The 23,034-nt window shown below is 60.7% G+C and overlaps 2 protein-coding genes across 9 annotated transcripts in view; one reads left to right on the top strand and one right to left on the bottom strand.

Moving 5' to 3' along the window:
• APBA2 (amyloid beta precursor protein binding family A member 2) overlaps positions 1–15,256 on the top strand; it is a 195,485-nt gene extending 180,229 nt beyond the window's left edge. Inside the window, exons 10-14 of the mRNA XM_022554632.3 lie at positions 1,465–1,644; positions 2,502–2,714; positions 4,167–4,286; positions 11,027–11,167; positions 14,036–15,256. Of these exons, the coding sequence (XP_022410340.1) occupies positions 1,465–1,644; positions 2,502–2,714; positions 4,167–4,286; positions 11,027–11,167; positions 14,036–14,107 (726 nt within the window). The 3' untranslated portion in view covers positions 14,108–15,256. The remainder of the gene's footprint in view (positions 1–1,464; positions 1,645–2,501; positions 2,715–4,166; positions 4,287–11,026; positions 11,168–14,035) is intronic.
• A 213-nt stretch (positions 15,257–15,469) lies between these two features.
• ENTREP2 (endosomal transmembrane epsin interactor 2) overlaps positions 15,470–23,034 on the bottom strand; it is a 366,320-nt gene continuing 358,755 nt past the window's right edge. For 3 of the 8 annotated variants that reach the window (XM_030763982.2, XM_089906669.1, XM_030763983.2), the window contains 3 exons: positions 22,153–22,374; positions 20,412–20,486; positions 15,470–19,343 (listed from right to left, as the gene is read on the bottom strand). In XM_030763982.2, the coding sequence (XP_030619842.1) occupies positions 19,021–19,343; positions 20,412–20,486; positions 22,153–22,374 (620 nt within the window). In that variant the 3' untranslated portion in view covers positions 15,470–19,020. Of the gene's footprint in view, positions 19,344–20,001; positions 20,103–20,411; positions 20,487–22,152; positions 22,375–23,034 lie in introns of all 8 variants that reach the window. The other 5 variants (XR_004024713.2, XR_016391949.1, XR_016391950.1 and 2 more) reach the window with 5 other exon arrangements.

Genomic DNA, 23,034 nt, shown 5'->3' with positions numbered 1-23,034 from the left:
CCCTCCACCCTCCATCCTGGGACCAGCCTCCTCCTGGAGGCCCCATTGGATCCTCAGCTTGGCCTGAGCCTCCGGCCAGGCGCCCTCCAGGACCTGCCATGGCGGGGCTCCTTCCACCGTCTCCATACACGTCTGGGCCAGTGGCGCCACCTGGTGGTCCCGGGGCTCCGTGCCTGTGGCTGGTTCTCCCTCTGAGCAGAGCTGCCAAACTGCCTGGACACTGCAACTGGGGGCGGGCAGGGCTTGGTCCTGCCTAGTGGACCCGGGCTTCCCTCCTGCAGACCGTTCGGGGCCCAATTTGGGAGGGCCGTCTGGTCTAGAATCGAAGGGCTCCGAGCTCTCTCTCTGTTATCCAGCCCAGCCCGCTTTTTTCAAAGGCTTATTCATTTGCAGCCCGAGAATCATGCAGCGTGTAGAGCAAGAATAGGATTCAGGCCGAACCCCTCAATTCCACGTGTTTTCAGGCCCTGTTGGCCCGAGGTTTGCTGAGGGGTCCCACTGCTCTCCCCCGGCTGCCTGGCTGCCAGGGTGCTTGACGTGGCCCAGGAACTGGCTCCTTAGCCCTCACTTCCCATGGTCCTTTGTCTGCACACCAGCAGGTGGCATGTAAGCTTTGGTAGTGACTGTTCAGAGTCCGGGCCTCTGCAGTATCAGATTCAGTCCAGTCCATAGAAGTGGTCCTGTTGAAGTAGAAAGAAGTGATTTGCTCCACGATTTGCCCTGTGCTGGTGTCCCCAGGGCCTCATGCTTCTCGTTGGCCTCAGCCTGACACATCCACACGCCCCACGAGAGCAGCTGGGCACACATCCTGCCTGCACCACCCCCGCGCGGTTGGACTGGGTCCTGTTGCTCCAGAGAAGTAATTACTGGGTGGGTGACTGACAGTCTCTGTGACGTTCCCCAGAGGATGCACCCCCCGCCCCAGTCTGTGTTTGGAATAGGATGGGTGGGGGACTGCCCTGGCGGTCCAGTGGTTAGGGGTCCACGCTTCCACTGCACAGGGCATGGAACTAAGATCCCGCATGGGCCAAATAAATGTATTTATTTAATAAATATTAATTTAATTTTAAATAAATTAATTTAAATTTCATTAAATTAATTTAATAACAATTAACAAATATTTAAATAAATAAAACATTTGTTAAAGAAAAAACAATGGGTGAAAAGAAAATATAGTACAGTCGCCAGTGAAAGCAATGAAACTATGATCATTAGCAAATAATTCATAATTTCCCCAGACGTCATTGGAAACTGTGCTTTGTCTTAGGATGTCTGGGATGTAAGGGAGCTCGGGTGGGGGCAGGCAGGGCACCAGCAGCAGAAGGGCTCCCCCGACAGAGGCCCGGGCCACGGTCTCTCTGTGGCTCCTCGGAGCCCAGGCAGGGGCCTCCGTGCAGGCCGTGCTGCGGCCCCCCTTCGGGGCCCGTGCGCCTGCCCGTCTCCATTGGGCGCCCCTCCCCACAGGCTCAGCTCATTGCCCAGTCCATCGGCCAGGCCTTCAGCGTGGCCTACCAGGAGTTCCTGCGGGCCAACGGCATCAACCCCGAGGACCTGAGCCAGAAGGAGTACAGCGACATCATCAACACCCAGGAGATGTACAACGACGACCTCATCCACTTCTCCAACTCGGAGAACTGCAAAGAGGTGGGTGCCCGGGGCGGGGGGGCACAGCTGGCAGGCCGGGCGGGGTCGAGCCTTCCTGGTGTGTGGCCCCTGCCTTCGCAGCGAGCACTTGTGTGGGAAATGTGGTGCTGTTGTAGGGAAGAAGCTGCTGACAGTCAGTCTTAAAATGACCTTGAAAATGTGCCTTTTAATGCTGCTATTAGATGTGGGCTCAGCCCCTCGAGGTGTTTCTGGAAAGCGTGCGGGAGGCATCTTGAAAACGGGGAACTTGGGGCTCTGCCCAGGGTGCTGGGAAGCCGCCCGTAGTGAAGCCTTGGTAGGTTCCGGTGGGTTTGCTCAGGGGTCTCTAGAAAGTTCTTCAGAGAAGAGGAGCAAATCCCTGGGGGTGGCCTGTACCCTAACTGCTTGGGAATGAGTGAATGATCCTGGCTTGTTGCTGAATGGATGAATGACAGGCAGCTTTCTGTGAGTGACCCGTGAGGCAGAGAGGAAATAGAAGGACTTTTCCAGACAAGAGTGGGGGCCGGGCTGGGTGTGCATCTGGACTCTGAGAACACGCCCCTCTAGCCTCCGTGTGTCTGGGGCGGGGGGTGGTGGTGGGCGTGGGAGCCGGAACACTGGGGCCGAGCTTGGGGCTAGAGGAGGGGGTCTGTGCTCCTGGTTCCCAGGATGGTTGAGTGGGTCCCAGGAGGGCTTGGGAGCCAGAGCTGGACAAGGCCAGGGAGACAGCAGGCTGGCTGCGAGGAGGTGGCCTCGGTTCTGAGGGCAGGGCAGGCACCTGGCCCGGGTTGGCTGGTCCTTCCGGGATGCTGGGCAGAGGCCCAGCCCCCAGCCCCCATCTCAGGTGGGCCTCTCTTACCCTACCCATTTCCTTGCAGCTACAGCTGGAGAAGCACAAGGGTGAGATCCTGGGTGTGGTGGTGGTGGAGTCGGGCTGGGGCTCCATCCTGCCCACCGTGATCCTGGCCAACATGATGAATGGAGGTCCAGCTGCCCGCTCGGGAAAGCTGAGCATCGGTGACCAGATCATGTCCATTAACGGCACCAGCCTGGTGGGGCTGCCGCTCGCCACCTGTCAGGGCATCATCAAGGTGGGTGCGGGGCCCCACCTCGCTATATCCTCGCTGCTTTGTAATCCCCCCTCACCTGCCAGAATGCTGAGCCCAGAGAGACCCACCCAGTGACTTTGAACCCAAGACTGTACCACGGCCCTGACATCAGAGAGGGACCTGGGCTGCCCCAGGTGAGGGCCAAGGACCTGTAGATGTCGGGTGACCAGCTTGTCTTAGTTTGCCTGGGACTTTTTGCTGACAGTCTCACCTGCTGGGCAAACAAGGAGGTTGGTTCCCCTGCCTGGATCTGAGCTGGGAGGCTGCTCTCACCGTCTGACCCGTGAGCCTGCAGGTTCGGGAGGTGCAGACCCTCCCTAGAGAGTGTCACGCTGAGGGGACACAACAGGTGGCCCCTGCTTGTCTGTGAGAGCCCCCCGGGCTGAAGCGTCGGGCAGCCATCCAAGGGGACCTCAGCACGGCGGTGCCTTTGCTCTGTTCAAGGGTCCAGACAGTGGCTCAGCCTACGGGGAGGCATCTGTCCCGCGGCTCATTCCCTCCAGCCCTACTGTGGTCTCGGGGCTGGAGGATGGGCCTCTGTTCTCCCTTGTCACTCAGAGATGAAGGCCCTGTGAGGGGGCTCCTGGACCTGGGGACCCAGTCCCAGTGGGTACTGTGTAGCTAGACAGACAGACAGGCACAGAAGAGGCCTTCATCAGAGGTGCCAGAGGCTTGGCCAGCCGGGACCCTCGCTCTGAGGGCTGCAGCTCCTGGGGCAGTTTCTAACCTGGGCTCTGATGGGGCCGTGTGTGTGTGTGTGTGCGCACGCGTGCACACGCGCATATGCACACGTGTGCACAGAGGAGGAGCTCCCTGCTGCTGCAGCCACGTTCAGGCTGGGCCCCTTCCCCTCCCCCCACCCAACCCTAGGAGCACTGTCCTCTGGGGCCTGAGGTCTCCCTTGGCCTGTCTCGGCACAGACACCAGAGCCTCCTGCTGACAGATTTCTGCTCTGCCGGCCACACCCTGTCCTCGCCCCACCCCCAGCATGAGAGTCCATCACTGGAGGATGCTTTGTTTTGAGGAGGGTGCCCCACCTTCCCAAACAGGAAGTCCTCCTGCACTCAGCATGGCCAGGGCCCCTCCTGGGCACCACCAAGGGTGACCTAGTGCCCGCCTCTTGGTTGTGCACAGGGGCGCTTGGAGCCTGGCCTTGCCCCCAGGGCAGATTTTTTTTCTCCCAGGTCAAAGGACACACCAGAGCACAGGGGCCACGGCATGCACTGCCACCTGGGATGCCCAGCACCCCTGCATCCGGTCAGGGTGATGCCTGCATCCACGCACAGAGGGACACCAGGGCTGAGAGGGGCCTGCCTGGCTCGGTACCCCAGCTCCCGGGGCTCTGCCCTGCCACTGGCTCACCCTGCCAGGCCCCTGAGGTTGTCCTCCCAGCGGCATCTGAGACCCACTGGGCCTCCCATTCCTGCTTTGCAGGGTCTGAAGAACCAGACACAGGTGAAGCTGAACATCGTCAGCTGCCCGCCGGTCACCACCGTCCTCATCAAGCGGCCGGACCTCAAGTACCAGCTGGGCTTCAGCGTGCAGAACGGCATCGTGAGTCCGCTCGGCAGCCTCCACCGTGCACATGGATGGCCTGGTGCAGGGAGCTGGGGGGCAGCTCTCCGTCCCTCCAGAACCACTCCTGTCTGAGGGGGCAGGTCCAGGCAGGGCGGGCGGGCCAGCGTGTGGTCACGGCATGGGTCCCTCCAGCCCTGCCCTCGGCACCCTCGTCCCAGTGGTGGCTGTCCTCTGCAGACCCCTGCTCTGGAGTGGAGGGAGGAGCCCTCCCACCCCTGCAGTTGGGACCCGTAGCCGATGGCAGTGTCAGAGTCACTGTGTGCAAGACACCCACCCACTCATTCATTTGTTCATTCGTTCATTCGCTCATTCACTCACCCATTACGAGCCGTGTGTGAGGTTCCTGAGCTGTGTCAGGGGGGGCCCCAGCCACTGAGGAGGCAGGAGGGCCTCCAGGAGGAGGTGATGCTGGGCTTGAATAGTGCTGGTCTGGCCAAAAGTCTGTGCCTGTTCCTCAGGCCGGAGTTCTTCCCTCCAGAGTTCCCACCTCCTCTTTGACCTGCGTGAGCTCTGTTTCCTGGGTCGTTTCTCCTGCAAAGGTCCCAGTGGGCAGGGAGGGATGTGGCCACAGATGGAGGACAGAAGAGGGAAGGCCGGTCACTTCCAGATTGCTTAAGCTAGCCCAGAGTGCTAAAAAGCCAAGGAGGAGATCGTGCGGTGGATGGGGGTGGTGTCAGGTTGAGGGGGAGGACGTGTGTGTCCCTCCACGGTCACAGAGGGGGCACATCGGGAGAACGTTCTAGAAACAGGACTACAAATGAGACAGAATTTCCCCCGTCACTACCTGGTGCAGGAGTGTGGAGAGTTTGCATGGAGCCGGGGAGAGTCACAGGACATCTCCGTCCCCTCTGGGTTAGGGCGCACTTGCTGCTGTAACGGATGTTCCGCGGATCTCAGCGGACTGAGAGCTGATCTGTTGTTTGGGTCACAGTCCAGCGTGGGAGGGGGCTTCACGCCACAGGGTCGCTCAGGGGCCCAGGCTCACCCTCCCCCAGGGCGCTCTTTGTCTGACTGGCAGCGGCGGGGAGACGGGGGCGTAGATGTGGCTCTTGCCATTTCTGTCTACATCCATCTGGCCAGACAGGGCTCAGTCACATGCCCCACAAACACAGGGCTGGCCGGGAAGGTGGTCCAGCTGGTGCCCAAGACGAAGAAGGAAAGGGTGTGGGTGCATCTGAAGCTGACATTGGCCGTACCTTCCCAGCTGTGTGACACTGGGCAAGTCACTGAAGCTTTCTGGGCAGGTTGAGAAAATCCATGAAGTACCGAGACCTCCAAGGAGGGCCCACTGGGCCCAAACTCTGCAGAGGAGAAAGGCCCCTTGGCACCATACCCAAGCACGGGGGCCCAGCCAGGCTGTCTGTACCCCCTGAGAATTTCTTTCCGGAACATGGCATCTGCCCCGGGAGTTGGCCAGTTGGTGGTCCAGCTAGCGCCACCCTGCCCGGCTGCTCTGCACACACATATGTCCGGGGCCATGCAGGAGGTTGCCCAGGGTCCCTGCCTGCAGCTTCTATGCGCACCGTGTGGATGGGCCTGGGAGCAGCTGGGCGGGCCTTAGACCTGCCCCTGACACCCTGAGCCACCATGCAGGGCCTGCCTGGGTGCCGTCCAGGACCTCTCTCCCTGGGGTGGGGGCAGGTGGGTGGTAGGGAGGACTGTCAGTGACCGGCAGCCCCTGAGACGGCCCTGCTTGTGTGACCCTGAGGGCTGCCTCTGCCCTGCTGGGCAGCCTTGTGGGGCCCAGGCTGTCCCTCTTGCATGGCCCCGGGGAGCTCGCCATCTAGGTGGGCCTGGTTCATGGTCTTTGTAAGATGCAGCCCCTGTCCTGCTGCGAGCCTTGCAGGGGGATGGCGTGATGCATCAGGGCCGGCTTTCCCCTCAAGGCCAGGCTCCTGGGGGGTGGCCAAGGGCTTTGCCTGTTCTTGGGGCCTGATGTGCCCCCACCACCACCAAAAAGCAAAATCCTTCCCCTGCAAATAATCCCTCCAGCCAGTTCATTTTAATCCTCACTACAGCCTAATAAGGAGCATGGGGACTGGTCAGGAAGCTGGGGTACAGAGAGGTTTAGTAACTTGCCCTGGGTCACACAGCTGGGGAGGCCGTAGGGACCGAGGTGGGGAAAGGGGACGAGGAGACACAAGAAGGAGTGCTCTGCCTAGAATTTTGTGGGGGCTGAATTGAAGTGAGCGGGAGAGGAAGGGGAGGCAGTGGAGAGGACAGGTGTGGGGTGGCCTGAGTGTGGCCTGGCCCTGAGCCTTCCCTCTCAGAGATGGGGGAGGGGAGGCTGGTGGGGGTGCATCCCTGGGGAGTTACAGGAGGGCTCTCTGCGGCGGGGGTGTGCAGGGATGTTCCCAGGTTGGTATGAGTGGCTGGGAGGCTGAGGCCAGGGGGGCTTCCCAGAAGGTTTGGGGGTGTCGGGCTCAGGGTCACAGCAGATCTGGGGTCTGGAACTGGGGAAGTATTACCCCCTGATTCTGAAGGCAGCGTTGCCAGGCTGCCCTTCCTGGGTCACAGGTGTGCACACAGGGGTCCTGGTGCCGCCTACTGCTCGGTGCCTCTGCTGCTGGTCCAGGGTCCGAATCCCACAGTGTGTGTGCTTGGGGCCAGCTGTGGACGAGGAGCTGCGTGGCCCCCAGCGCCACCCACCCACCAGCTGGCATCCTGCCTCTGTGAATGGGGGTGCACGTGCTAGGGGCCAGGAGGCAGGGACCGTGGTGGCTCCCGGGGGCTTCCCCGCCCTGAGAGCACCCAGGAGGCAGTGGCTGGAAAGCAGGTGGTGGAATGCCAGGCCGGAGGTGGTGTTTGTCAGCCCCAATGCAAACCCGCTGCTGTTTTCTGCCTGATGCCTCCAGAAACGTTGCCTGTGGCAGGTGCCTGTTTAAATGTCTGGGGTGAGCAGTTAGGTGAAGTATGTCCCAGCGCTGGGGCGTCAGGTACGTCTGGGTGTTGTCAGGTGAGAGGTGAGGGGGAGGGGCCCTCTGCATGGCTGTCAGTGTGCACACACCGGTGCGTGTGCGTGCGTGTGTGTGTGCGTGCGCGCGCGCACTCGGGTGTGTGTGTTTGGGGGCTGCCAGCCTGAGCACTGGCCCCGAGGATGTCAGTGTAGCTTGTGTTTTCTTTAAAGCAAGAGGCCCTGTGGCTGAGAAGCTGGATTACCTTGTGAAATCTGCCCCTCTTTCCCCCTTTTCTTTTGGCCCCGATTCTCTCCTAGAACTTCTGCTTTTACTGGGGTTTTTTTTTTTTCAATTGTGGTAAAATACGATTAACGTGACATTTACCATCTCAACCATTTTCCAGTGTGCGGTTCAGCAGCGTTAAGAACGTTGACATTGTTGTAGAACCAATCTCGAGAACTGTTCCCAAGAGCAAAACTGAAAGTCTGTTCCCGCGAACACTGACTCCCCACCTCCCGCTCCCCCAGCTCCCGGTGACCAGCGTGCTACTTCCCGTCCCTGTGAAGTTGAATATGACATACTTAGGTACCTTATATGAGTAGAATCATACGGTTTTTGTCCATCTGTGACTGGCCTGTTTCACTCAGCAAAATGTCTTCAAGGTTCATCCACGTCGTAGCATGTGTAGCAGGATTTTCTTCCTTTTTAAGGCTGAATCGTGTTCCATTGTGTGGAAACATCCCATTTTGGTTGTCCATTCCTCCACTGATGGACACTTGGGTTGCTTCTATCTCTTGGTTACTGTGGACCGAGCTGCCGTGAACATGGGTGTGCAGGACTTCTGGTTCTCCAGTCTCTAGTTCCATTGCTGCAAGACTTGTAGGCCTGCTGGGGCATCTCTCTGGGGTGTCAGTCTGTCTGTCAGTTCTAGGAACCGGGAAAGGCCACCATCTGGCCAGCTCTTCCTGCAAACCTGGGGCTTCCCTCTAGAGCCCGTGTCTGTGCGTTGGTCTGGTTAGGGAGGGCATCCCCTGTCCCCATGCACAGATGAGGACGCAGGAACAGGTAGCTGAAGGGACCTGCCCCAGGCTCCCCTCTGGGCAGTGGCGGGGCAGGCGTTGGCCTGCACGGCTGTCGTGGGGAGCTTGCCCTCTGCCCGTGTCAGATGCTGGAGTGTGTGGTCGGCGTCAGTGGGCGAGCGCACGCGTGGACCTGAGCCATCTGTGAGCTGTGCAGGGGTTGTCCTGTTTGCATCTAGGGTCCTGGGTGTCAATAACCAAGTCACAGAGGTGCCTACAAGGCCCTGTCGTGGCCGGCCAGCCGCCTTTCCTCCCACTGGGACTGCAGGGCCTGCAGAGCCCACGGATCACGTGGGCCCCGCAGATAAGTTCCCTGCGTCCCTGGAAAAGTCTGCTGACCCCTGAGTTAGTCCTGCACAAGTGCTTTTCCCATTTTCAGCTTCATTACGCCCAAAGTACAAGGCATTCGTTTGCAGACAGGCCCCAACTGAGCCAGTTAACGCTCCTTCTAAATGGACCCCTCCTCTCTGTTCCCACAACACCATGGAAGAGATCAGGATGTCCGCAGCTGGGAGACACCAGCGTTCCTCCTGAGAGGTGCACCCTGAGAAATTAGAGCAGCCCAAGGCCCTGGGTTTTGGGGGCACGCCTCGTTTCGGAAGGCCTGCTGCCCGCACGCGTGTGTACGTGCACGTGTGTTTGTGTGTGCATGTGTACAGGCGTGTGCCCACATGGCTCTCTCCTCAGCACTTTCTGCCCCCCTCCTGCCCCCTCTGCCAGCCTGGCCCCCCAGGTTCCAGCCGAGGTCCCCTGCCAGGGTCTGAGTCCATCGTCCTGGCAACCCCCTCTTAAGGTGCAAAGCTATTTTCTCCCTCTCCCTGTCCCCTTCCCCTCTTTACCTTCTGTCCCCAAATCTCCACCACAAGGGAAGACGCTACCGCTAGGGACTTAGGGAAACAGCGCCTGCTACGGGGTGTCCCAGCTCCCATCAGGAGCACCTGGGCCCTGCCTGACACCTGCCAGGTCTTCCTGAAGCCTGGATCTTCGAAGAGCCAGTTACACTGGGCACAAAATGCCCTTAAATCACCTGGGTGGGGGGCGGAGGGGATAAAAGTTAATCCTTAATACTGACAGGTGAGCAGAGCCTTCATAGCACAGGATGGGTGCTCCCCTTACTGGAAAATGGGTGGTGGGGTCAGCCTGCTTCTCTTTCTCCACCCTGAGTCCGGTCTGGCCCAGGTACTGCTGTAGGAGTGGCCTTGGGCTGTGACATCAGCCTGCATCTGTGTCTCCTTCTAGAAGAGAGGGGTCCTGAGGGCTGGGAGGGACCTCGAGGGCTTCAGGCACCGCACTGGGATTTACACACACCTACACACAAAGTGGATCTGGAAAGACCACAAAACAGATGACAGGTGGGAGTCCTGCAGGGGTGCCAGGGCCAGCCTGGGGTCAGTGGCCTTTCAGCCTATCTCATATCTCAGCCTTCAAAAGAGGCCAGGCCAGTGCCGAGGGGGAGAGCACAGCCAGCTGGGCTGGAGGGGTCCTGTCTGGGGGTGGAGAGTCAGCCCCTAGCCAGTGGAGCAGCCTGGCCAGGGCTGGGATGGGAAGGGGCTATGACCCAGGTAGGGGCCCCAGGCGGCGTTCATCACAGGGCGTGGAAGAGGCCTCGCAGCGTTGAGCCTCGCGGTGGGAAGGGAAGAACACCAAGTCTGGGGGAGGCTGGCCGTCCTGCCTGCACCTGCGCCTCCTGCAGGCAGGCCGACCTTGACCTTGTAGGATGCTGACCAGAATCATATGAGGACCCCTCGAAAGCCCTAAAATCTCCTGGTGGCATTTTTGGGTTGAGGAAACCGTACAGACCAAGGCCTCCGTGGGTACAACGAGGCTGTCAGGTGATGCGGGGTGTCCCCTGGGCACTCGGGGGACAGGGTCCCACCAGCCTGGGCCTCTCCTCCCACCAGACTCTGCGCTCGGCCTTCCTCATCCTCAAATACGTCTGGTACAGGGCAGCCTTCAGGCAGGACGGCTGGGATACTGCTGCAAGGGGCCCAGGGTAGAGGTGCCTGGCGGAGGTGGACAGGGGAGACCTCCAGTGCGGGTGTGGTTGTTCTCGGGCAGCCTTGGCCCCAGGGACGCTGCCGTCTGCCCTCGGCTGGGGGTGGATTAGGGGCCTGGCGCCCTGCCTGTTACCTCCCGCCCCAGCCTCTCTTGCTGCAGTGCTTTCATCCCACCCCCCTCCCGTGGCTCCCACAGGGCCCCGGGGACCCCCCGGGTGCAGCTGCCCCCCCCGCCCCGCTCTCCATGGGCCCTGGGGCTGCTCGCCCTCCCTGCTGTCTGCATGGACCCACCTTCTGACACCCAATGTTTAGTGGATCTCACACACATGGGGGCTGCACCATCTCTTTCCACTTGTCGGCTGGTGAAATCACCACCTCCCCGTGACGGGGGAGCAGTGACCGTCTTCACTGGAAAGAGGAGCAGAGTGGCTGCTGGCGGATCTGCCAGAACCGGCTTTACCTGCACACCTCCCGGCCTCCTCACCCCTGACCAGGAACAGAGGCTCCGGGTGGCTGGGGCGGGTGGGGGTGGGGGACGGGTCTCCCACAGCCATTTTCAAACGCATTCCAAACCGTAACCTCCCAGTTGGTGTGTCGGCAGATGGCATGTAGGAGCGTCTGCCCTGGGGCTTCATCCTGCGTGTGATTAATTCTCCTCCCCGTCTTTGGGGGCTGGAGGCGACTGGCGAGCGTGACGGGGACCCTGTGCTGACCCGACCACCCCCCGCCCCCGTGTCGCTTAGATCTGCAGCCTCATGCGCGGGGGCATCGCGGAGCGGGGCGGCGTCCGCGTGGGCCACCGCATCATCGAGATCAACGGGCAGAGTGTGGTGGCCACGGCCCACGAGAAGATCGTCCAGGCGCTGTCCAACTCGGTGGGAGAGGTGAGAGGTCACTGCCCGAAGCCAGAACCGGGCTCTTGGAGTCCAGATGTTTCCATGGCCAACATGTAATCCCCCAGGGCGTGTATAAGGTGCTGGGGAAGCACCCCAGAGCAAAGCCTCCCTTCTTGGCAGAGCCTGTCCCTGCGGGGACTTGGGCACATCTGCTGGCTGGCGTGCTCCCACCCGGACCTTCGTGAGCCTCCTCCAGGGGCTGCATCAGCTGAGCACGGCTGTGTCTCCCACGGGGGAGCCTTCTGCAGGCGGGGTCTGGCATCCCCTCCTCACCCCGGGTAACTGTGGCTGATGGGATGGGGGTGGGCATTCGCAGGCCGGCCCTGCTGTGCTCCCCTCTCCCACTCTGCTGGCTGTACCCCGCCTCCTTTTCTGCTTCTTTCTGGCATCAGTGCGATGCCATGCCAGCGTGAGGGTGGACGGGGTACAGAGCGGGGAGCTCAGGAAGGAGCAGGATACCTCAGCGGGGGACGTAAGATGCTGGGAGTGGGTGTACCAGCCCAGTGCTGGGAAGGAGGCCTCCCCGGTGCGGGGGTGGGTGTGTGTAGGTGTGTAGGAAGCGGGGAGTCAGGGTGAATGGGTATCTCCCTGGATGAAGCCTGGGTGACAGCAGCGCAGAAGGGGTAGACCAGCGCTGAGTAGCAGGTGACACGGGACGGCTGTGAAGGCAGGTGCTGGGCGGGGAGTTTAGGTTTGATTCTGAGGGCGGTGGGGACCCAGGGGCTGTGTGGGGAGAGGGCACGGCTTCCTCTTTGGAGGCTGGTGGGGGGAGCGTGATGCTGTTCCCTGAGGGGCCTTCAGATCATGTCTGGTCAGGACACCTTTCCTGGGGCCACGTTGACCCACTCAGTATTTTGTGAAAGTCCCAAGGCCGGGGGAGGAGGCCTGTTTCCCTGCATGGGTGGTGGCAGACAGCAGCTCTCAGGAAGGAGGAGGCCAGGTAGGCGCCATTAGCCTTCTCTTACAAATGGCTTCAAAGAAAGGAAAATCCAATTGTCCTAAGTAGACGCCTCGGGACTGGGGCCATCAGTCGGGCGGGGGAGCTGGGCTGGGAGCGGGAGAAATGCGTCCGACTGTCTGGACCTGAGGTGAATGGGTATCAATCAGGCTGGACCTCAGGCCCAGGGTGTTGGAAGCCGGTCCTGGCTGGTCCTGAGACATGAGCTTGTCTGCCTGTGTTTTCCATCATCCCTGAGCACATTTGGAAAATGAGTCACCGATCACTAGACCTGGCGTTTTGCTGGGCCTTGGGGGTGGGTTTCAGATTGAGGAACTAGAATGAATCTGCTGATGGGAAAAGCCATCGCAGGCTGACGAAGGAGCAAACATCTAGGTGGATCAGACAGACCCTGGTGTTGGGGGCCAGGGGGGGAGCCTGGGTGACAAGAAAACGCTTCGGCCAGACTGGCCATCTGGGTTGGTCAGATAAGGCCTGAGAACGGCTTGCCCGAGGAAGGGCAGGCCTGGGGGGTTGGCTGCACGCCCCTGGGGGTGGCTGCACCTGCGGCCGCCTCTCCCTGGGTGCTGGAGGTCTGCCAGCCCACCCCCTAGAGCCACGGTCACCCACAGGGGCCTGAGCACGGCCGGGTCCCGGGCTAGCCTGCGGAGCAGACTGCTTAAAGGAAGCAGAAGCAGAGCCCGGGGCCCAGGCGGGATTTAGGGTATGTGCCCCCCACGGCTGGCCTCTCCGGGCAGCCGTCTCTGTGCCTTGCTGGCATACCCAGCCTCTGTGGTGCCAGGGACTGAGGTCAGGCCCCAAAGGCTCATTTGCTAACTGACCCCCAGGGGCTGGGGGGCTCCAGGCCTCCGCCCGCCGCACACGCACTTTGTGTGTGAGCCTCTGGGTCTCACGCCGAGGCAAAGCTTGCCCCTTGCAGTTTCCAAGGAGGCCTGGGCGCCCCAGCTTGCCTTCAGCTCGGTGCACAGTCAAAAGTCCAACTTTTTATGCACCTGGTGTCAGCTTGAGCTGAAGGGAAAACAGCCCTTGACCGCGTGTAAAACCCTCTAAAGACCTGGACGGGGCGCCCAGGTCACAGTCTGCGCACAGTCAAAAGTCCAACTTTTTATGCACCTGGTGTCAGCTTGAGCTGAAGGGAAAACAGCCCTTGACCACGTGTAAAACCCTCTAAAGACCTGGACGGGGCACCCAGGTCACAGTCTGCACAGTCAGGGTATGCTTTCTAAGCCGCCATCGGGGTGGTGACCACGGTGTCGACTTGAAAAAATGCACAACGTGAGAGTTGTGAGTTGTTTTATTTGGGGCAAAATGAGGACTGTAGCCCAGGAGACAGCATTTCATATAGCTCTGGTAAACTGCTCCAAAGAGGTAGGGGGAAGGTCAGTATGCATGTGATTTTGGTGAAGGGGGAGGACATGCAATGGAGCACATATTTTTTGCAGGAGGTTCTGCAAGTCTCCTGAGGGTTACAGCTAGTCATGAGCAGCAGACGTCACCAGGAAGGATCTCGGTGTTTTTCTAGATATGAGGAGATGCAAGAATTGGGCTCATAAAATTGGCTCCTGAAAATATCTATCTGAAGACCTGTTCTCCCAGTTTTCCCCAGAGCACAGAGGGCCTCATTCCTGATCTCCACCTGAACTCCTTTCAGGGGGTGTTGAAGGTCAGCAACTGCAGCGGCTCCTGCTTGAATCCTTGTAGACGTAGATGGCAAGTGCCCGCGCCAAGTGCCAATTTGTTGTTGACAGCCCACAGGTCATTCTTCCTCCCCTCTGGACGCTGGTACTTTACACAGGACACGCTCAGGGGACTTGGGCATCGCTGGTCTCGCATGGGGGGGACGGGGGCGGGAGGCGGAGGCAGGGAGGGCTGGGTCAGCCCCTCTCTCTCATTGGCAGATCCATATGAAGACCATGCCTGCCGCCATGTTCAGGCTCCTCACAGGCCAGGAGACCCCGTTGTACATCTAGGCTGCCCGCCTGCACCCCAAGGAGTGGGAGCCGGACCCAGGACCCGACCCCTGAACCCACAGCCCACCTGATGACACTGGCTCCTCCGAAGGGCGTGCCCTCACCACCCACTTTTTTTTTTTGGACCAAAAGGGGTCATTATCCAAGGAGAGTCACAGGAACCAGTCTTTGTAGAACAGTCACGTATTTTGCCACATTCTGAATTTTCTCATTGCGACGGACAAGGGTTTGTCTGTGCGTCCGTGTGGTGTGGAGCCGTGGAGGGCGAACGTGGGTGCCCCCGGATGCGGCTGTGCGGGGAGCCCCTCGAGGACAGTGCGCTCCAGGGGGCAGCAGCGGTGTGCCCCGCCCTCAGCTGGGGCTCGGGTTCCTGTGGGGAGGGCACCCGACTGCCCTGATGGCTGAGTGTGGGCAGCCAGCTCTCAGGATGGGACTGGTCACTGAAGTTGGGGGACACGTGGTTGTATTTCCCGAGAAACGAGACATCCCTGAGTTACATAAATGGTGATATCCACAACCTCAAAACTCCATGCCTATTTAGACAACATCACCATTTTGACTTTTGACAACAGACTGCTCTTCAGACGTTAGGATTTTCCGACGACCCGTGACCACGTCTGCTGCCCGTGCCCGCCTGTCCGCTGGCCCCTGGACGCCCCCGGGCAGCCTCCCACACAGGCCGGCGGCCTCATTACAATCTCTGTCTACACACACGCATCCACACGTGAGCTCCCCCTCGGAAACCAGCCCCTCCCCGGACGCCTGGAGCCTGCTGTCCCCGGGGGCCTGCGCGTCCGGGTGCCGTCACCATGAGCAGTGTTCCAGCGCGTGTAGGTCAAGTGCAACATAGTCTAGATCCGCCCCGCAGAGCTCAGTGTTCACGATGTCATTTTGTCCGGAAGTCTCTCTCTTTGGCCCAGGCCTTGAAGAATACACTGTGACTTAAGAAGCCTTACCATGCAGTAACTAAGCTCTAGGACCACTGGATGAGGGTGACCTGTGTGTTGCATGCAGCTGACCTTGGGAAGACTCGCTAATACCACTAATAAACCTGAGGTCATGACGGAAAGCTGTCCGTGTGGCTGGTTTGTTGACGGAGAAGTGGCCGCCCAGCTTTACTCTAACTCCGCCCCTCACAGCCCGGCTCCGGGTGGGGGGGGCCTCCCTGCCAGGTCTGAGGGCTCCAGGCACCATCCCCGCAGGAGACAAGCTCCTGACTAATTGGATGAGGGAGAGTGGGAGGCTCGGGCTTCTGGTTCAGACGGGAATCATCTCTGGGAGAGGTGTGTGCGTGTACAGAGCGGAAAGCGGCCCACCTACAGCCCGGCTCCTTCCCTGGGGCCGCCCTGCAGCCCGTCTCACCTGATAGCAGGACTTGGCAGTGCTCCCATCACTGACTGTGTTCTGCGGTCACCGTCCTGGTCCCGGTGCCCCTGGCATGGGGAGCTGGGGTGAGCATGGGCTCTGGTCAGAAGCCCTGGGTGGTGTTCCAGCATGTTATCAAGGGACACTGGGCAAGCCGGGCCCCTTCTCTGGCCGGGATCTTAGTTCCGTGCTGTGAGCCACTAGGCAGGGATGGCCCACACCCTGGGGTGAGAGCTGGAGGGAAGGGGCCTCGGCTCAAGGGGGCCCAGGGGTATGGCCCTGCAGCGCCCAGAATGAGGCAGGTGAATGGGCTCCGGAGAGGAAACCCATGGCTAGCAGATAACGGGGAGCAGGTGTCCCTTCATGTGCTACACATTTTAAAAAAAAAAAAGAGCTTTAAGCCAAGGGCCTGCATTCCTCCCAGAAGCTGGGGGACATGTCCCACAGAGGGACAGCTGTGGGCTGGGCGCCTGCCCTCTCCCCTCACACCCCCAGGGTCTGTCTCCAGAAGGATGTTAGGAAACACAGTCAGGTGCCGGGGTGGGTCGTGCTCCGTGGTCGGTCGTCCGGCCTGAGCCCTCGCTTGGCACCTGGTCACCAGCAGTACACACGGCTCTCGGCATCTGTCCTGATCAGACCTCAGAGACACAGAGGCCAGAAATAGTTTTTATTAAAACACTGATCATTATGAAAACACCTTGAGGTACATTAAATAAATACAGCCTGCCAGTTGTACAAACAGGCTTGAAAACAATTTCCTATAAATTCTGCCTTAATAGCAGCATCTGTGGATCAATACAGCCGCGGGGGAGAAAACATCCATTCGAAATAAGCTTTCTTTTATGTGGTTTGTTACACGCATTCAATTTGTATCATTGTCACCAGCTGAAGAAGCCCTTAAGTGCTTGTGAAGGATAAGCGCCCCCCCTGTTTGCCATAGAGTAGGGGTCTGGAGTTCCTCCAGCCCAGCATCCTTGTGGTCCCTGGGTGGGGGTCTAATGGCAGCGCCAGACAGGCACTGGCCCTGTGCTGGCCGTCTTTTTGGTGGGGGAGGTCCAGGAGAGCACAGGCCCCGGGCCCTGTGCAGGGGGCATCCTGGGCCTTGGCTTCCAGCGCAGCCCGTGGGGACCTGCCTGCTGACGTGTTAACGAGAGCGGGGAGACCAGGGCCGAGCGGACGAGGACGCACCAGTGACGGGGGGACACTGCCTTTCCCCTTGGCTATGAGCCGACACAGCCTGGGGCTCAGGGCGCTCGATGCCGGGGCTGCTGGTTCCCAGGTGCCGCCGAGCAGAGTGGGGTTGAAGGTACCTGGGCTGGGGAGTCAGACCCCGGCCCGTTGCCAGGCACCTCTCTCTTCCCGGGACCTTTCCTGGGAGCCAGGTGCCTGGGCCTGCAGGAGCCGACGTGGGCCCTCAGAAGGTGCCAGCCCAGCGCTGTAGAACTGGGTACAGCGTACTCACCCGCAAGATAGAGATGCTGTGAGAACACGTGTGAGGGCCGAGCACTTGAGAACGGCCGGCCGGTGGGCTTCAGGCCAGAGCACCTACCTGCACCCAGGTGGAGGCACAGGCTGTGGCAGGTGCTCGGAGGCAGGAGACATGGCGCCCTGCAGGGAGGGGAAGCAAAAGACACAGAGCAGCAGGCCAGGCCTCCTGGAGGTCACCCAGCCCGCTGCAGGGTAACAATTCTGATGCCCGTGAGGTGGGGGGTGGACGCAAGGGCTGGCCTCACTCGAGAGGCAGCCTGTCTGAGACCTGCAGGCTTGGCCCAGGGCCTTGCCGTGTGAGCCCCCAAACCTGACGTGAGCCCCCCACCCAGGTGAGACCCCTGCAGCCTGCTAAGCCCTGGTTGCCACCCCAGAGATGCCTTGATGCAGAGGCCAGGGCGCTGGGGCCATCCATGCTTTGCTGGGAGGCTTAGGGGAGGCCCCTTGGAAAAACCATAAATTTACTTTACCTGCAGAGAGATTTACTTTTGGGGACTTCAAAAGCCCTCAGTTGAGAAAAATTAGAGTAGAGATTTCCCGTTTTATAGTCTGGATAAAGTGCTCATAAATTCTCCTCTGTGATGTCTCGAGTGGAGAAGTTCCTGCTATCATCACAAGGCCTGACTTATATATTGGTCCAGCTCTCACCTCTGGACGGCAGTGACCAATGATAACATTAGGAAGCAAAGCGTTGGCAGCTGACTGGCACCGCGGGCTCCTCGGGGTGTCTGGGCTGGAAACACCCCCGCGAGCCCCGTCCCTGCTCCCCCCACACCCCCCAGCACACTGGCTACGGGGGTGGGGCGGTGGCGGTGGCACAGCCCTGGGCTGCTGGACACCCGGCAGTGCTGGGCACCCTCCCAGCCCGCCCCCGGCACTCCGTGTTGGGCCATGGGCTCTTGGTTGAGAACTGTGGTCTCCGGCTGCCTTGTCCCACGCAGGAGCCGCCAGCCACACTCCAGGATGGCACAGGTGTCCCCGTGGCTGCAGAAAGTCCTGAGGACACAGCGCTGCTGCTGCTGAGGTCGCCAGAACAGGGCGGCCCAGGGGGCCAAGAAGGTCCAGGGCACCCAAGCTGCTGTGGCCGAGGAGGCTTCTGCGCACCCAGCTCGAGGTGGGGGTGGTTCACGGAAAGGAGCGGTCGACAGGTGGCATCTTCCAAAGCAGATGTGGCGGCTGCCACCCGGCTGGGGAAGGGGCTGCTCTGGGTCATCAGAGACCCCTTGAGGCCAGTCTGGCGAGGGCAGATGTGGGAGAACCCCGGGGGCTCGCCATGGGGGCTTATTGTTACGGGGCAAATAACTACTCAAAGTGCTCTGTGCTGAGCTGGCTAAAGAGACAGTGGAGAGACAGCCAGAGAGGAAGCTGGGAAAATGCCCTGGGGCAGGGAGAGGCAGGGAGGGGTTGCCCGGGAGACAAGGTGCGGGGGGGCGGGGGGGGGTGCAGGTCCCTCAAAGCCCCTTGCCACAGGGTGGCTGGGCCCCCCTGGGGAGTCCCTCATTGTATGTTTGTTCACAGGGTGGCCCTGTCTCCCTGCGGGCATAAGGCTGGACCTCCGCTGCCATCTGGGCTAGAATGACTTATTTTCTTAAAAATCAGCCTCTAAGAAAGGGTTGATCATTGATTCAAACCGCAAGGGGAAATGGGCTCATTGCCTGATGGACTCCTCTACCCCTTTAAACACTAAACTAAATTGGGGGGGGGTGAGGACTGGGGTGCAGGAGAATCTTGCTCTTCCATGGCCCCGAGTGTGAAGATACTTCAGTTTCTTTAGCTACATGCGTGTCCCCTGCCACTGGATCGCTGTCACGTGGCTAGTTCAAGGTGCTACCTGCCTGACAACAGGGAAGAATTCACGATGGACACAAGAGAGTCATCCACTGTATCACTGGGACAGGTAGGAAGCGTCAGCCCCCAGAAAACAGCCGATGGGGTCCCCCTGGAGGAGGGAAGGGCCTCCGCCACTTGATCCACCGGGGAAGCAGCCTTTCCCCACAGGCCCGGCGTCCCTGGCAGGGACTCTGAGGTCTGTCCACGTCCACATCCAGACGGAGGCGCCTTCACAGCTGGTCCAGGACACGGGCACTGAGGACGGCCTCCTCCATGTGGCGCTCCTCGGAGGGGATGGCCGAGCGAGCAGAGCCCACCACGTGCCTCACCTCCACGGGAAGGGAGCAGCTCGAGTGTTCCAAGAACTTAGCCACCAAAACCCTGGCGTCCGCGTAGGCCTTGCTGTCCACTAAGGAGTGCGGCCGCTCTTTGGAGACTGTCTGTAAGGCCTCTGGCTTTAACCGCTGGTCCGTTTTCCAGGCATCTGGTTCCCTGGGGGGTGAAAGCTGGGGCCGACAGGCACAGGCAACCATGACAGAGTGAGACAAGGAAGCTGAAAACCAAGGGAAAATGCACAATCTGCAAACACCCGACACAAAACAGAAGGCAGCCGTCCACTAACTTCTCTGAAAAGCAAACACAGGGATGCTTGGGACAAGCTTTCCGCTGGGATTTCTGTGTTCCCCAGCTGGCCCTCGCTTCGCATGTCCCCTGGCATGGCCTGGCCCCTCGCAGCCCTGAGTTCAGCCTGCAGTAACCTAGAGGGGCCGCAGCCTCCTGGAGCCGAAGGCTGGAGATGGGAGGGCAAGATTCAAAGCCGGCCAGCGAGAGAAGTGCAGGGCGGGGCAGGGGTCTCCATTCTGTGTGCCTCTCTGCTGGAATTCCCGAGCTCGCAGGGGGGCTGCCCCTTCTCAGCCTTCCCCAGCTCAGTGACCTTCGCCCTTGTGGGTTGGGTGGCATTTGGAGACACGTCTGCCTTAAGAGCAGAGCTGGGGGTGGCAGAGGGGCAATGAGAGCGCCCTCCCCACGTCAAGGGCAGAGACAGCAGCCACCTCTCACGAGGCAGCAGAGTCGCCCGAAGCCCAGGGCCTTGTGCTCAATGCTCCCCAGGCCAAGGGCAGGAAAACGGAACCAGCTACCAGCGGGCCCCGGCCACTCCAGATGACCCTCCAGAGAAAGAAGCTCCGGGCGGTCAGCTGTGACCAACTCACCAAGTACCAGATTAAGACCCGGTTGCTCAACCTATGTTTCAAGTCACACAAGGAAACACGTTCTGGGTGGTCTGGGGTATTTCTGGTGGCAGCGAGCAAGCCTGGCAATTAAGCATGTGAAACTGTATAAGATTCACACGGGGGCCCGTCTCCCCTCCAAAGAGAATCTCATAAATACAGTGACACAAGCAGCCGTGTGGTGTTAAATTATCTGTAGCCTCTAATACATCTGCCAAGAGAGCAGGGGAGGCAGGGCAGGCCCATCTTCCAAAGCCCAGAGATTTGGGGCATCGCATGCCTGGGTGACCCTGGGAGGGGCTGTGTTTAGACACAAGGCAGCCGAGGACCTCTGGTCACCCCTGCCCCCCACACTGTGGTTATCAAAGGGTTTCAGAAAAAGAGCGTCTCACCGGTTCCCCGTGCAGCCCGGGACAGTCCTGCTTCAAGATCCTGGCTGCAGGATGGGGTGTGTGACGAGGCATCACCTTAACCAGAAAGAGAATTCAGTTAACACACAGCCGGGGAAAAGGAATTCCCGATAACACCGTAGTAACCCTCCTGAGGATAAGAAATGGATTTCAGATGCAAGAGCAGCGGAGGAAAACTGAATTTAAGCCAGCCGGCGCCCAGGTGGCTCCCACCCAGGGCAGGTGGCGTCTCCAGGGCCCGTCACTTCCTCAGCGTGGCCCCGGGCACAGGGTAGCAGGCCGGTGCCACTGACAAACCTAGTGTCCCTCATCCCAATCCCCCTCTGCATCTGGGGGTCCGGGACCCCAGGAGGCATGTGCACAACAGTAACTGTCACGCAGCCGAGAGGAGGCTGAGGCGACAGGGCGGTGAGTAGGATGCAGGGGTGACGACTTGTGATCAAGCCACCGCTGCTCTGCAGGTCCATCCCTAACCTGTCAGGGTTTGCGGAGCATGAACTGCACTGCGTGGGGGTGCGTGCGGTCATCAGGGAGCCCCGTTCGGGGAGTGTTGGCCCTAACGGGGTGAGAGGCATCTGAACCAGGAGTGCACCAGCCGAGGGGCATCTCCAGGAGAAGGTTCTGGCGGAGGCGTCTCAGTGTGAGTTGGCAGGTGGGTGCAGGAGGGCAGGGAGAGGGAGGCGGACCGAAGAGCTGCAGAAGCAAAGCCCAGCACTTCCCAGCAGGGCACCTCCGGGCAGCTGCCTTTGAGTGTTGCTGGCTCCTCACAGGGACATGGTTCTGGGGCGGGACGGGATCTAGTCTCCTTGAGGTCCAGCTGGACAAGACCCTGACCAGTCCAGGCACCACTGGCCTCCAGGTTCCTTCACTTGTGCTATGTGGACAAGTCCCCACGGTGATGGCATTGTGGCCAAGGGCTCACTGGCCTTTACTGGCACAGACCCCGCCATCCTCCCGCTCAAAAATAGCAAGCCGGGAGGAGATGGGGGTCCTCCTACTTCATACATACAAGACCCTTTGGGGGGCTGGTTGAAGTGCAGATTCCTGGGCTGCCGGGCGCAGGACTCCGGTGCCAGGTCCCCCGGCCTGGGAGGGCACTGGCCATGCTGACTTCATGTGGGCTACTCTGACGCAGCTCTGGGCCACACGCTGAGTGCGGCCCAGGGCGCCCGTGAAGTGCTGTCGAGAACACACCCGTGTCTGCCCTGGGCGGCATCGGCTGGCGGACACCCACCTCTGCAGCGCTGTCACTGAGATGCAGCCACACCTTGCGTGGCGCTGGGTCCCACCAGACCGCTCAGCAGACACTGGCACTTCCCACAGGTGTGTTACCCAGACTGGTCCTGGGGGGAGAGCCACCCCGGCTGACAGACAGATACAGACTGTGGGCCCTGCCTGACCCTAGGACCTTCTCGTGCCCCAGAGCTGGTGTGCAGCCCACAGGCTAACATCGGGGCTGGCAGACCTCCTGGAGGGCTGTCATCACCCCAAACGCTTCCTCCTCCCTCCCGCCTTCCTGGCCAGAGCAGCAAGCCTGGTGGGAGCACAGCAGGGGCCCCAGACTGTCCGCCCCCCTTACAGGCTCTGGACATCGAGACCACATTCCCCGTGTGGCCCTGAGGCAGGGCCCAGGGCTGGACTCCACTCCCAGGGGGCACCGAGGCCGGCAGTGTCCGGGCAGAGCCAGGCACGCCCTGGGGACACGGGGCTGGGCCAGCTGTACCTGCCGCCCTGGAGGGGCCCCACGAGGTGGGGTCGCTGGCAGAGCGGGCCACGCGCCTGGGACCTGGCCGCGACCGCATGCCCTGAGGGGGGCCCTCAGGGGATGTGCGGCACGGTTGTGTGGCGGGCAGCAGGGCGCCCGTGGGGCCGTCGGAGGGTGGGCGGCTCAGGCCCGGCATAGCAGTGCCCTCGGGGGCCAGCAGGCTGGAGCTGTCGGCCGGCGCTGCAAGGCAAAGGACATGGCGTCAGCGCTGGTGCTGGGCAACTACCAAGCCGCCCCCACGCGGGACAGCGCCGCCCACGCGCCCGTCCGCCACCCAGGGTCCTCCCAGGGGGTGGGGGCAGCCCACCCTCCAAACTCCAACCCTGGACAAACCCTGTCATCTTGCGGGCGTGGAAATCCTGCCCAGGCTGATAGTGCTCTGTGTAGAAAGGATGGGGGGACCAGACGATCCCCCAAGAATCATTCCAGGAGGGGTACGGGTCTCCACGAGAGACTCCAAGTCAGAAACCAGCCGCGTCTCCCATCCAGGGCATCCCCTGGGGGGTCTGAAGTACAGGAAGGTGGGGGTCACATGCTCAATGGGCAGGGCCCATGCAGAGAGAGGTCGGGGCTCTGAGGGACCCCAGGGCACCCTAGCCAGGCCCCCTATGCCCACCCCACGCAGGGGGTGCAGCTTAGGCCCAGAGTGCAGCCCCTCGTCGGGCAGGTGGGGTAGCCCAGCCCTCTGAGAACAAACCCCCGCTGCAACTGTGCCAAAGTGCACATCCTCAGTCCAGCCCTGCCCGGCTCCGAGGGTGGGCCCGGCCATCAGGGTTTGAACAAGCCCCAGGGGATTCTGATGCCCCGAGTGTGAGAACCGCTGCTCTGGACCGGTCATGT

This window comes from Delphinapterus leucas, chromosome 2 (genome assembly GCF_059928025.1).
Source record: "Delphinapterus leucas isolate spDelLeu-1000000601 "Yukka" chromosome 2, BTC_Dleu_Yukka2, whole genome shotgun sequence".
Classification (NCBI taxonomy): domain Eukaryota; kingdom Metazoa; phylum Chordata; class Mammalia; order Artiodactyla; family Monodontidae; genus Delphinapterus; species Delphinapterus leucas.
This window is presented reverse-complemented; position numbering and strand designations above follow the sequence as displayed.